This window comes from Ananas comosus, linkage group 4 (genome assembly GCF_001540865.1).
Source record: "Ananas comosus cultivar F153 linkage group 4, ASM154086v1, whole genome shotgun sequence".
Taxonomy (NCBI): domain Eukaryota; kingdom Viridiplantae; phylum Streptophyta; class Magnoliopsida; order Poales; family Bromeliaceae; genus Ananas; species Ananas comosus.
The window spans coordinates 14,087,998-14,101,653 of NC_033624.1; the positions used below are offsets into that span (position 1 = coordinate 14,087,998).

Genomic DNA, 13,656 nt, shown 5'->3' on the forward strand with positions numbered 1-13,656 from the left:
GATTTTTGCAAATTGAGTTATTGCTGTACACTTAAAACAAAACCCAACTACTTAAAATATTAAAAAATTTCCAACTCTATTTATATATAAACCCCACTAGATGTTAATAATTGTGTGTTTGGTCACTTCCCTTATATGTCCCTGACACATAATTTATTTCCAAAAAAAACATATATATATATATATATATATATATATGTGTGTGTGTGTGTGTGTTTTTTCTCAATCTCCATTTCACTTTTGTTTCTCTTTTAGTACCCGAAAATCGGTCCTTTTTTGGACTCGGCGCCGACTTTCATGAGGTATTGTTAAAAACCTGCATCTCACTGCCGATTTATCAGCTCCAATTTTTTCAATTTTTGTTGAGGATTTAATCCCCGCTTTGGTGCGTTTAACTTCGTCTTAATTGGTATTCACTTCCCAATTTGACGAGTAATGTATAAGGATATATGTGAGCTTGATCCTGCTTTTATCAATGTTTGATTTGGGCTAGTTTTGATTTAATTTGCGCTGTTATTCTTTTTTTTCGCTCCTAAATTTGTTCATTTTTGTAGCCTCTGCTCTCTCTCTCTCTCTCTTCTTTTTTCTTTTTTTTTGAATCCAAATCTGAGTTTATTTGTATCATATTTGAGGATGAAGCTGTTTTAATTAACCAAAAAAGGAAAAAAGAAAAACGAAAAAACTTTGTAAGAGGTTGGGCATAATTCCTTCATTCACTGGACGTGATTCTTTTTTTTCTTTTTTTTTTCCTTTTGTTTTTTTAATAGAAAAGTAGTGTTCTATGCTTCTTGTTCTAAGCTGATTCAAGTGAAGAAGAAATAAATTTAGTTTTTTTTTTCCTTGATTATCCTCTTGTTCTAATGGAGATTTGGTGAGACATGCATGGGAAATTATCATCCTAATGTTCTAATAATGTTTGGAGTGTGTTAGATAACAAAAGAGAGCAACAAAATACACTAGGCTATAACAGAGTTTAACACTCCAAATATATCGAGTTTTGAACATAACCTTACAATTTTTATTAAAAAATATATATATTTATGTAGCTAAGTTCATCTTCTAAATGAATGAAACGGATAGTGTGTTGTCTTTTTTCTCAAAAAAAAAAAAAATTTATTCTACTGTATAATACAGTAATTGCACTCGGAATGAGTCAGAAAAAATATAAGTAAACTACAAGTTCGGTGTAGGGTGTATGTTGACCTTCACAATTGTAATCATTTGTATCGTACAGCGCACGTAAAATGCTTTTATTTTTCTTTTTTATATTGGAATTGATGTGTAAAATGTGATATATAGCAATAGAGGTAGGGAGATAGATATAAGGGATTTGGTGACTATAATTTAAGGATATTTGTTCTTTAATTGTTTCTTTTGGGAGGGTGTGGGGGCTGATCTTGATGTGGCTCTTCTTATATGACCATGATGCCTTTTTTTTTTTCCTTTTCTTTAGCTCTTGTCGCATTCTATGTATCTGTAGTTAGATTCCCCACTTGTTTCTGTGTGGTGTGGTGTCATTGCAATGATAATGCTTGTCATTGTGTATCTTTGCCATTTTTATCTTTTCTGTGAGCAGTTCATCAGTATCAGAATAAAAACTTCTTCAAGTCCTGCAGAAATTGATACTAATTTCTAGTGTCATCTAATGAATGCCCATGTTCTTTTTGAAGTACCATTCTGATTATCTGATTGGTAAATTCGAAACTGTTCTGACTCGTATCGCTGCTAAGTTTATTTTTGGTCCTTTTGCACAGAAAATCGAGGCAAGTAATGAAAAACATCAATCTAAGATAATAAAATTCTCAAGCGCGTAAGCGAGAGCAAGTCTCAGAAGTTAAGATATAGTTTCGCATTCTCTTTTAACAGGTTACTTAATTATCCGGAGAACTGCCCATAATAAGTATAATGTGGTGTATCTGCGAATGAAAATTGCTCTGCGAGTTTCAATCGGACAAAATTTACTCGTGTTCTAGTTTAAGCTATCCGAGAATATATGTTCAAGTTTTTTGATACTGAGTGTGCAGGTATCTATCATGCGCTTTTTCTTCTTTTTTCCCCCCTAACTATTACGCATATTTTTGTTGAAATATTGATGTGTAAGTTGTTCCTGTTCCCTGATCTGACATTTAGGTTCACATGTCAATAGGAACAAACAAGATGGTTGCTACTGTTTATCTTATTTGGTAGCTATCTCTTTTCGAAGCTTAAATTCTCTATGATCAATCATGGTGTACAAAACATGCTTTTTTATTTTATTGTGTTTTTTCATTCAAAACACCCGTGATGATGTTTACATTGCTTCTTTTAGTGAGCGGCGAGCTCAATTTCTTCCTTCATATATGCCGATGCTTCGAATTGATCAAAAGAAGTTTAAGCTGTAAAGTTTCTTTTGAATGTGATGGGTTTTCAGATGGAAAATCAGAACTCTTCAAGATCTCAAACTATCGAAATAAACATCGATGTACCGGATGGTATTTCTGAAGCAGCTGGTAACAAAATCTGCAGAGGCGCCTCTTGCGACTTCTCCGACTCCAAAACCAGCTCAAAGGATGCCAAGGAGAGATCCGCGTCGATGAGAAAGCTTCTCATGGCCGTCGCGCTCTGCCTCGTATTCATGACCGTCGAAGTGGTCGGCGGCATCAAAGCGAACAGCCTCGCAATTTTAACTGACGCTGCCCATCTCCTGTCAGACGTGGCGGCCTTCGCCATCTCCTTATTCTCCCTTTGGGCCTCCGGATGGGAGGCGACCCCGCGGCAATCTTATGGGTTCTTCCGCGTAGAGATCTTAGGTGCCTTAGTTTCTATACAACTCATATGGCTCCTCGCAGGCATACTCGTTTACGAAGCTATTGACAGAATCATTCACAGTGGCGGAGAGGTGAATGGCTTGTTAATGTTCGCCGTCTCGGCTTTTGGCTTGTTGGTCAACATCATTATGGCTCTCATGCTCGGCCACGACCACGGCCACGGCCACGGCCACGGCGGCCATGATGGGCATGATCACTCTCACCGTGATCATGACCACAATCATCGTGATCATGACCATGACAACGATCACGGCATTAGCATCACAACGCATCACCACAATCACTCCCACCATGATCATGACCGCGATCGTCATGATCACGACCGTGATCACGATGTGCCGCTGCTCAAGAAGAAGGAGAAGAAGAAGAAGAACATTAATGTCCACAGCGCATATTTACATGTTCTCGGAGACTCCATCCAAAGCATTGGTGTGATGATCGGAGGGGCCATTATCTGGTACAAGCCGGAGTGGAAGATCATCGATCTCATATGCACGCTCGTATTCTCTGTCATAGTGTTGCTGACCACAGTGCAGATGCTGAGGAACATTGTAGAAGTTCTCATGGAGAGCACGCCGAGGGAGATCGACGCGACGCGGCTGGAGAAGGGGCTGTGCGAGGTGGACGGGGTGGTGGCGGTCCACGAGCTGCATGTATGGGCGATCACGGTCGGAAAGGTGCTCCTCGCGTGCCACGTCACGATTACACCGCGGGCGGATGCCGATCTCGTGCTCGATGAGGTTATCGGGTACATCAGGAGAGAGTTTAACATCAGTCATGTAACCATTCAAATCGAGCGCCAGTAGGCTTTTTTTCTACCCTTCTCGCGGTTGTAGGTTGCATCAATGTGGTAGTAATTGCAGTGTTCTGTTTTACTAGTATTTATGTTCATTAGAACTGTTGGGCTCTATTATTTCTTCAATGCGTGCTTTTGGATTCATCAAGAAGATTAATGATTAGGTTTCTGTGCATTATCATCATTTTAAAAGTAATCACTGTTCAACACTGCTTAACTACATAGTATTCTTCCTTTATGAACATATTCTTTTTAGCTCTTTTTTCAAATTGAAAACTCATTTTCCAACATGAAATCGTCTGGTTTTTTTTTTTTTTTTTAAAGATAAGAATCTGCAGCTTAGATAGCTATAAACTATACTCGGCGAGTAAAAAGATCTGCAGCATTTACAACTCTGATTTTCTCCCTGTTTCCTCTCCAGAAGCCTCATATTTTTGCTTGTTTAACAAGAGGCTACTTCTCATAATAGAGAAGTTATTTTAGAAGCCGAACTAATCAGACATCTATAACGCCGTTATCGTCCGTAACAGTGCGTTTAAAGATATACATACTTGCAGAGACTTCATTAACTCAAACACATTAAGAGAGAAAAGAAAACAGAATACACAGAAAAAAAAAATTTTAAAAAAAGAGAGAAAGGCTTAGTTTGAAGCACTTAATCTGAATCGACTGAGCCCAACCTTAGCTCCTGTGGCCTTGATATCCTCCTCTACTTGAGCTTTGAACTCCCTGTAAGTAAATGGCTTGTACTTTGAGCTTATGATCACACTATCTTCTACTGGAAAAGCAAAGTAGCATAGCGATTTCCTCTCCGTAAACGGACTCGCCACCACTCTATGTTCCACACTTTTGTACCTGTCACTGCTAATGGCCTACACAGGAAAAAAACACTCCTGTCAAAATCCGATGCTTTAATTAACACTCTTTGACGTACTCCTACTGCATGCTCACCTGCATCATGTCGCCGAGGTTGACTATAAGCGTATCTGCGATCGGCTTTACGTCGAGCCACTCGCCTCGGTGAAGGATTTGGAGGCCGCCGACGTCGTCTTCGTTCAGGATGGACAACACTGAGCTATCTGTATGAGCCTCCATTCCCAAATTGTCGCAGTTTTCGGGGCGCCGCGGGTAACGGTACACTCGGAACGTGCCGTCGTGTTCGGAGAGGTAGGACGACGATTGATCGCCGGTTAGCTTGAGATCGATCGCCATCGCGTCGAAGATCGTTCTCGCGATTCTCGCCATGTGCTTGCAGTATTGGTTCACAAGGTCCCTGCAGCACACAATAATAATAATAATAATAATAATAATAATAACTAGTTTGAAAGCGAGAGAGCGCGCGCCCGCGAGTATATGAATTCAAGTGAGAGTTAGGCACGGTTGGGTTGGGTTGGGTTGGGTTGGGTTGGGTTCGAGCCAGGTTTATGTACGGTCCAGTTCGATTCTAAAGTCAAGTGAAATGTTTGATTGAGGAAATACGAGAAGAATCGAGAGAGAGGGTAACAACCTAAAGAGTGAAAACTCGCGGCCGCTGATCGCCGCGTCGCCACAACGAGCGAGCGAGACGTGGAAACCCTCGACCCAGTTGAGATTCTTAACCCGAATCGGCCCCGCGGGGGAGCCCCAAAAGTACGCGGGGGCGGCGGCGTCCTTGGCCTCGAAGGGGAGGGCGAGGAGGGCCGCGGCGGCGCGGCGGAGCTCGGCGGCGAGCGCGGCGGGGACGCCGTGGTTGGCGGCGCGGAAGAGGCCCCACTCGGCGCAGGCCCCCGCGAGCTGGGCCGGGCCCAGGTTTTCGAGGTCCAACACGGGGAGCTCGGAGCTGGGCTCGTGGGCCGTTGTTGGGCCTCGCCGCGGCGTCGGCGGCGTGACGCGGTGGTTATTGGGCCCGCGGAAGAGGGGCGGGTACGAGGGGTCGGGTGAGGCCGACGCCATTGTTGGTGGTGTTGGAGAGGTGTTCGTGTTGGTGGGGTAATGTCGACAAAGTGTTTGAGATAATTACTAAGAGAGGATAAGAGGTTGAGGGTTTTTCTTATTTTTCAGTATTAACAAATGGGGACAAAATACCGACCGTCCGTATCCATAAAGCAAGTGGCGAAAGATTTGGTGGTTGGTATTCGAAACCCAAATTCGAATCCTAATTGATTCACATTTTCAACTAATTTTATTTCTAAATGAAATAAACGAAACGGGTAGCGTGCTACCTATCTCTAAAAAAAAACAAATGGGGACAAAATTAGTGACCTAATACTTTGTCTTCGTTTGATTTGTCTTCGTATTCTAGTGTCACTAATCTCAATGTAATAAGCCTAGATCTCCTATTTGATGTGCACAATGATCATTGGTTTGGTAACAAATTAATAGTATTATCATTTAGAGATTCGATATGTGAATTGATGAACTTTGTTTTATATTATGTCGATTTTTTTAGGTTACATAGTGTTAAATTGATTTAATGTATTAAACTGTAAAAGTGGGGAGATCGTTCGAGACAAATAACGAAGAGTTTTGAATATAGTAATATTGAAACTATTATTTTCTGATAGCTTAAATTTTTTAAAATAAAATAATAATATATATTTTTTAAAAATATAGTATATTATTTGCTTCATTCAATAAGAATATAAATTAAACTACATTAGTGGGGCAATAGGGTCTCGCGAATAGAAAAAAAAAAGAAGAAAAAAATAGAAAAAGAAACAACAAACAGCAAACCCAAAAAAAAAAGAAATCCAAAAATAAAAATAAAATTTACAGTTTGTGAATTTTGATATATCAGCTGCCTTTAGTTACAGTGATCTTTTCAAAGCTGCCTTAATTTACCGATTTTGTTTAGGGTACAATCTATATTATTTTTCAAATTCTGAAGTATTTTATTATTTATCGACTGTTCCTAACGTAAGTAGCAAAAGACTTGATAGTTAGTATCTGATATTCCAAATTTAAATCATAATTGATTTATATTTTTAATTAAATTTATTTTTTTAAAAATAAACGAAATGTGTAACATATTATTTTAAAAAAAAAAACTAAAATAAAACAGTAATTTTTCACAATGTTTAACTCCGTGGATTCCAGCTATCAGGTGGTGGCATCACCTACTGTTTTTTGATGCAACAAAGCAACAGCTGTTGTCATGATAAAAGTGCTTCGAGCTTCTTCCAGCTTCTTTTGGATTGGATTTTTTTTTTTAAAAGGGCAATTGTTTATATATTTGTTAAAAGTTTCTAACTTTTCGATTTACGTCTCTTAAAAGATTAATATTAAAAATATCCCTTCTATATTTCAACCTATTTTTAATATATTTCTAGAATTAAAATTTGTTAAGTAATTCTGTTATTTCTGTAAAATTATTATTTTGCCCTTTCAAATATACCCTTCCACCATCACTTTCTTTCTTATTTGCCTTTAAAGTCAGGGGTATAAAAAGTATTTTGACATTTGGTCTTTTCCAATATACCCCCTCTACCGTCACCAACCTTTCTTATTTGCCCTTAAGTTAAAGACAAAATTGGCATTTTAATTTTTTTAATTGTGGTAGATATTTAACTCACATTTAATCCAGGTTAACTTAACAGGAGATAACTGCGGGGGTATTTTGCAATAACGGTGGAACATATGAGGGATATTTTAGAAAGAAAAAAAAGTAAGAGTAAATCGGATATTTCCAAACGTACGAGGGTATATAGACAATTATCCCTTTTTTTAAATAGTTTTTTTTAAAAATAAATTGATTATGGATTTTAGTGAAATATCATATGTTCAATATTGACTCATTAATAATATTTTTAAAATTTTAAAATATTACTATTTTGTTCGACGCTAAGAAAAAAAAAAAAAAAAAAAGCTTTTCAATAAAGAGGGAGAAAAAGAGAAAAAATCACACACTACTGCTTTTGCGCGGGAACTTCACCTGTAAAATGCTGAGAAGGACGAGACAATCACAATTCACTGAAGATGTTTTCCGTGGCACAAACATTCCACTTCTGAGACATGTTGGGTAAGCTTTAACCATCAACTTTAATAAACTCACTATCTCAGACACGTTATCTTATCCCTTTCGCATACATGGTTGTTAGATAATTCACATCCACCACCTCCCAAAACATAATAGATTTGTTTGGATACACAAACATCTTATTTGACACAATAAATAAAACAATCTTTTATGTACTATACGTGATTGTACCAAATCAGCTCCGTATTTTTCAGAAATTGAATAGTTTATTCTGATATTCAAATAATTAGACGAATAGAAATCTAGTGATTTAGCTTGAAATCTAATTTGTTGCTGATATTTTTAATTTTTAGTGTACATTTTGAGGTGCGCATTGTATTAGTGTATCATAAAACAAGAGAATCTCTCTTTTACTTTATTATTAATTAGTTGCCCATTACATTAGTGGAGCACAAATTGACCTGTGACCAACGAGTTGAACATATGTAAAAGATCATTACACATAAAATTAAATGCTACTATAAAAACATTCTTCTAATTTAAAAATATTAAAACACGAGTACACATCCAAATCCTCTTACACTGAGAAAGCCAAATCCATTAGTCATAGTTATTCTGTATTAGATTTACAATATCTAATCAAATATTTTTTTTTTTATATTTATATAAAAAAATAATTTTTCTAAATAATATTTTAATATGTAATTATTACTATATTATTATTACTGACCAAAATCGTCTCCATTTATTTTGGCCAAATATTATAATCCATTTGGAGTAAATTTCGTATGGTGTACCCGTTGCAATAAAGTCGTTTTCACATCACCTGCTCACACATGCTTTGAGAAGCGTGCCACCAATATGGTCATTTTGATATATATATATATATATATATATAGGAACAAGACAAAAAACGAGTATTGCGTGGGTGGGTGCATGCAATATAGGTGGTCAACATACGTTGGTTGTGCGATATTTTGTTTTATATATATAATAATAACATTAAAACAAAAAAGAGTACAATGACCCAAACTTGAACACTTTTATAAAAAAATATAAATATATATATATATCTTTAATTTTTAAAATATTAACAAATATTTAAATAGATCTTTTTCTCAATCAAAACCATCTAAGTATATATAGTTATTAATTTTATCCGCATGCCTAGCACATAATTTTTTTTTGAAGATTATGAAATAATTACTTTTTTTGATCGAGAAGTGGTTCATAATATGGACTATTTAAAGTTTGAGTGCGTCTACGCAAGTTTTGCACTTTTAATTAAATTGTAATATAAATGTACGAAGCGGACCCGGGTGACGGTGGAGTGGGCCCGACCCGTGTCGGCTGAACCCGACCCGACCTCACAAGTCAGAAACATCGGCTGGTGCGCTGACCCGAATGGACCGGCTCTGGTTCACACAATCTCACCATCTTTCTTTTTAAAATTTATTCTATTGATTTTATTTGAACACTTATTCTCACTTCGAAGTCACTACTAAATTCAATTTTCAAAGCAAAATATCATCAACATAAAAAATAAGAGTAACTAATCAAAAGAAAATTACGTTTACCATCTATATATATATATACATTTTCGTTAAACCAAACATGCTCAATTATAAATCTTCGCACATTACGCTAATACATCAGCAGCCTATAAAAACAGCATTCCGGACGACAGCAGCAGGGCGCGATTAAAACAAAACCATGAGCAGGACCACTGAAGGCCTGCCTGACAGCAACAGTTGTGAATTCTCAGATCCTAGATGTGAACTAGAAGACCAAATTGCAGAGCCAAATGAAATGAATTGGGCAGAGAGACCAAAAGGACCAGTTCAGGTCCCACCCACCACCATCCCCACTCCCCCACTCCATTTTTTCAAAACCAAGCCACCAACATCTCATCATCTATCAGTTTCAAATACAAACCCCGCCTCAGAAAATGTTTCTTCTTCTTGACTGGACCCGGTCCACCAAAGCACTCTCGTACATCTCAACGAGTACTTCATTTCTTCTTATCTCAATCACCAAATAACTTTCGAAATTTGTTTTGTACATATATTATACAGTAGCACCATCTGAATAAGTTATTTTTGTCCATCAGATACTCAATTTTAGTTTCTAACAATTTTTTTTTTTTTTGGAAAGAGAAAGATAACATGCTATCTGTTTTTCATTTATTTTTGTTAGGAATGAATGTAGTCGGAAATGTGAAATAATTAGACTTCGAACTTGGGACTTCAGATACCAACCGTCGAGCCTTCACCACTTGCCCTAAAGGCGGTTGGTAAAACAAAATTTCTTGTGGTGAGAAACTTGAATTCACAATCATATCCATAGACCAGGTCCAGGGATGTCTCTCCACTCCCCACCTTTTGCCCTTAGTTCACAATCACACTAGAGTAGTATTGTCTCACCCTACTGTTTCTACCACTCTCCTACATTATTCCCCCCTCCTTTCCCTCCTCTCCCAATTCAAATACATTCCAACTAACCCCTGCTTTAATTTTAACTATCACTCATAACAAATTATCATTCCCCACACCAATCTCCTCATCTCCCCTTCTTTCTCTTCCTCCTCTCACAATGAAAAACCTCTCTCCCTCCTCCCCCCCTCCCTTCAAGCTCAAACCCCCCGAAGCCGCGGCGGGGTGCCTATCCAGCATTCTCCGCCGCTTCCTATGCGGAAACTCCGACGGTAGCGACGACGCCCATCTTGTAATAAGAAACCGAGAGAGAGTCGAGGAGAAGACCCCGCAGAGCCCGGGCATCGTGGCCCGGCTCATGGGGTTGGAAACAATGCCGAATTTCTCGTCCGCTGCTTCTACCGATTCGATCGGCAGGAGCCGATCGACCAACTCCGTCGAGAGCTGGCCCGGCTTCTTGAACGAGAGATACCGCCCGTCGCAGATCAAAGCGTCTGCGTCGTTTCGCGAAGTACCGACTTACTTAACGAAAGAGAACGAAGAGTTTCTGCTTCTGAGCTTCGGTCCCGAAGATAAAGGAGAGAAGAAGAAGAAGAAGAAGAATAAGGGAAGTAGAGAACAAAAGAGTCGTCGTCGCGAAGAGAGCAAAGCTAGAAGGAAGTGGAGTGCAGATAGTAAAACGGATGATTCGGCGCCACGTTCGGTTTGTAACCAGGAAGGGCTTGAATCTTCTCAAAGAGACGTAGTATTAGAAGCAGAGTGTGTGACTCAGAATTCGAGTCCTGTTTCTGTGTTGGATCATGCGGATGATGGTGGCGACGACGACGATGATTGCGACGCGATACCGAACTCAACCACTTTAGGTAATGTTTCGTCTTAATTCATTATTGTTTCAATGAAATCGTTTTGGCTCCTACAGAATTTCCATAGAAGTGTTGTTTCAATAGCGGTACCTGAAAACGACAAGCTTTTCGCGGCGGTCAAATCTTAGTTTATTTCAAAATAATAGAACAGAGAAGTTATTCCAAAAGCCATTAAAAAAAAAAAAAAAGAAGCTTGCTATTCTAATCTCATCTCCATTAAATTATCTTTATGATGCAGAGGAAATGAATCCACCAACAAAGCAGCAAAGCTCAAGAAGAAAATTAACATCAAAAAATTTCGAGAGCTTCGATTGCGCGTTCCCTCCAATACAAAGAGATGAGGGATTGCACAAAGTTGACGAAAAAAGAGAAAGATCAAGCAAGCATGAAAGAGTTTTCCCAGATGTAACAGATATTTGGGGACATGTATGCGGATTAATTGAAAAGGATCTGAGGAACAACACTGCATGGGTTTCAAGGGAATTGAGGAGCCAAGAAGGTGGTGAGGATGTTGTAGCCGAGATCGGATCGGAGTTGCTTGATCTTCTTCTCAACGAGACAACGCTAGAACTTTTCAAAAATATAGTCTATGTATGAAATTGTACATCTTTTTTTTTTCTTTATATATTCCTAACCTATGCTTCTTTCTCTTGAAAATATAAGAAATTTGTGATCTAATTTGCATGGCATGTATGTTTAGCTAATACTTATATTATTTCAGTAACTATGGAATCAAACTGTACATTTATAATATTATTATCTTAACCAACTGTGCTAGCAATCAGTTACTAATAGTTACATGCATCTGTTTAATTAGTACGAGCGTATGCTACAATGCATTTTATTTGATAAATGTTTTATTGGACTAAGAAAGTTATCTCATAGGGCACCAAAATTCAAGAACACATTGAAGAACTGCACTGAATTAACATTTGACATCTGCCACAAATCAGAGAGGGCTGTAGGGGTCAGGGGATTGAGTGTTTGAAGCCTCATTGAGGTAGCTATCATGTGCAATAAAATTCCTGCTTGATTCCATAAGATTGAGAGACTTTTCCTGAAGCATCATAGCCACAAATTTATTGCAAACAGTTGAGGGGACTTGGATGGTGATCACTTTAATTATGTGGATAGGAGGCCTATGGGCTTTAACCAAAAGAAGAAGGAAAAAAAAAAAAAAAACAAAACAAAAATCAAGAAAAATATGCAGATATATAGGAGAACAAAAAGCTACTCCTAATTAAGACATGTCCAAAGTGATATGCTGTGATAATATATTAGCATATATACATATATAATATGAAGCACTTTAATTAGTTTTTACATGCAATATTCCAATACATTAAATGAATTTACCAACACATCAATCACTTAGAGGGTTGATATTTTTGACGCGATTATAATATATATTGACGGATAGATTTATTGAATTTCGTTAGTATTTATGCACTTAACTTGATAAGATACACTAATCCTATGAATAGAATATGTTAATATCACTTTCCTAAAAAGCATTGCTTGGATAACAAAAATACAAAGAACCAATGGTGGAGAGAAGTTTCCAGGAAGTAGGAAAGATTCAACAAAATTGTGGTCAAACAATCTAATTAATTGCACAAAAGAAAGATATCATGTCCAATAATAATTTTTGGAGAATTTTGGGCCTCTCTGAAGCAGTGTCTAGAATGGGAAAGAAAGATGATTGCATCAATTGAATCAAAGCCCTAAACTTCTTTATCATGACATAGAAATTTTTGTAATTTTCTACATGGCAAGATGCTCCATGTCACAATCCATTTTCACAAATTCTCAAGATGATGTTTTTGGATGCTTGTAGGCAAAGATTTGAACACCTCCCAGTCAATTTATTAGCCAATCACAATCATTTCAACAGTAAGGATTATATATTATGGCACTCAACAAATATTTTTTCATTAGTATTAGATTTTTGGAAAATTTGTATAAGACACCCTCAATTAATAAAAAAATTGTACAAGACCACCTCAGTTAATAACCATACTTGAGTGGTCCTCTCAACTTTATTTTCTTACTACTACTTTTTAAAAAAAGTTATCATTTTTAATTGAGTAATTTTAGCCAAACAAATTTAAATTTTCATCAAATTCGTCAGCTATCGACACGCGTCAACTTTAATAAATTTAATTACTTTTTAAAATATAAATTAAACTATTTAGTTATTAATTATTAATAAGATTATTAAATTAAATAAAAAAAATTTCAACTTAACAAACTAGAATAACTTGAATAAAGAATTCAAAGTTAGAGATATCAGAAAATTTTAAAAAGAAAAAAGTTGAGAGGGCCTATTTCAATATCAAATAAAGTTGAAAGGGCCTTTGTTCATTTATACCCTTATTCTATTAAATTATAATAATTTTGTTTAAAAGGCTTGTAAAAAAAATTGAATGACTCCAGGCTATTTGGGTAACCGACCATAGCCTATTAAATATATCTGATAATACCGTATTGGATAAGTTGGAGGAGCATTTAATTAAGGGTTAATTTCACTGGTACCTTTTAAAAGATTGATAATATCGTAAATACCCTCACAAAATTAATAATATTATAACTAGCCCTCTAAATATATAGATTCTTTCAAATCTACCCTTATTTGTAAACTCTGTTAAATTTATCTGGGATTAAAAATTACTTACTGATTTTGCCCCTAATCCTTAAAGGGAGTTGAAGGTTGTAGTGAGAAAAAATATATTCTACCCCCTCAACTATAGGCTATTTTGAAGAAGTTTCCTAATTTTTTTTCCTGTATAAAGACCCATTCAAT

General features: G+C 36.8%; 3 protein-coding genes across 3 annotated transcripts; 2 read left to right on the plus strand and 1 right to left on the minus strand.

Annotated features, from left to right (window-relative positions):
• On the plus strand, positions 177–3,787 carry LOC109709303 (metal tolerance protein 1-like). The gene is made up of 2 exons (XM_020231467.1): positions 177–302; positions 2,411–3,787. Exon 2 carries the CDS (start codon positions 2,411–2,413, stop codon positions 3,611–3,613), a length of 1,203 nt encoding a protein of 400 aa, XP_020087056.1. The 5' UTR covers positions 177–302; the 3' UTR covers positions 3,614–3,787.
• Positions 3,972–5,653, minus strand: LOC109709304 (gibberellin 2-beta-dioxygenase 8). Its single transcript, XM_020231468.1, has 3 exons — positions 5,111–5,653; positions 4,555–4,876; positions 3,972–4,475 (listed from the first exon to the last, which is right to left on the minus strand). The coding sequence occupies exons 1-3, from the start codon at positions 5,533–5,535 to the stop codon at positions 4,245–4,247; spliced, it is 978 nt and encodes a 325-aa protein (XP_020087057.1). The 5' UTR covers positions 5,536–5,653; the 3' UTR covers positions 3,972–4,244.
• On the plus strand, positions 9,997–11,659 carry LOC109708526. The gene is made up of 2 exons (XM_020230315.1): positions 9,997–10,853; positions 11,092–11,659. The coding sequence occupies exons 1-2, from the start codon at positions 10,151–10,153 to the stop codon at positions 11,448–11,450; spliced, it is 1,062 nt and encodes a 353-aa protein (XP_020085904.1). The 5' UTR covers positions 9,997–10,150; the 3' UTR covers positions 11,451–11,659.

Excerpts from the sequence above, each read along its gene's own strand:
- LOC109709303 (XM_020231467.1), top strand. The coding sequence starts at position 2,411 with ATGGAAAATCAGAACTCTTCAAGATCTCAAACTATCGAAATAAACATC.
- LOC109709304 (XM_020231468.1), bottom strand. The coding sequence starts at position 5,535 with ATGGCGTCGGCCTCACCCGACCCCTCGTACCCGCCCCTCTTCCGCGGG. Across the intron at positions 4,877-5,110 it reads CGCGAGTTTTCACTCTTTAG|GGACCTTGTGAACCAATACT; the intron begins GTTGTTACCCTC and ends TGTGTGCTGCAG. Across the intron at positions 4,476-4,554 it reads ACCTCGGCGACATGATGCAG|GCCATTAGCAGTGACAGGTA; the intron begins GTGAGCATGCAG and ends TTTCCTGTGTAG.
- LOC109708526 (XM_020230315.1), top strand. The coding sequence starts at position 10,151 with ATGAAAAACCTCTCTCCCTCCTCCCCCCCTCCCTTCAAGCTCAAACCC. Across the intron at positions 10,854-11,091 it reads ACCGAACTCAACCACTTTAG|AGGAAATGAATCCACCAACA; the intron begins GTAATGTTTCGT and ends TTTATGATGCAG.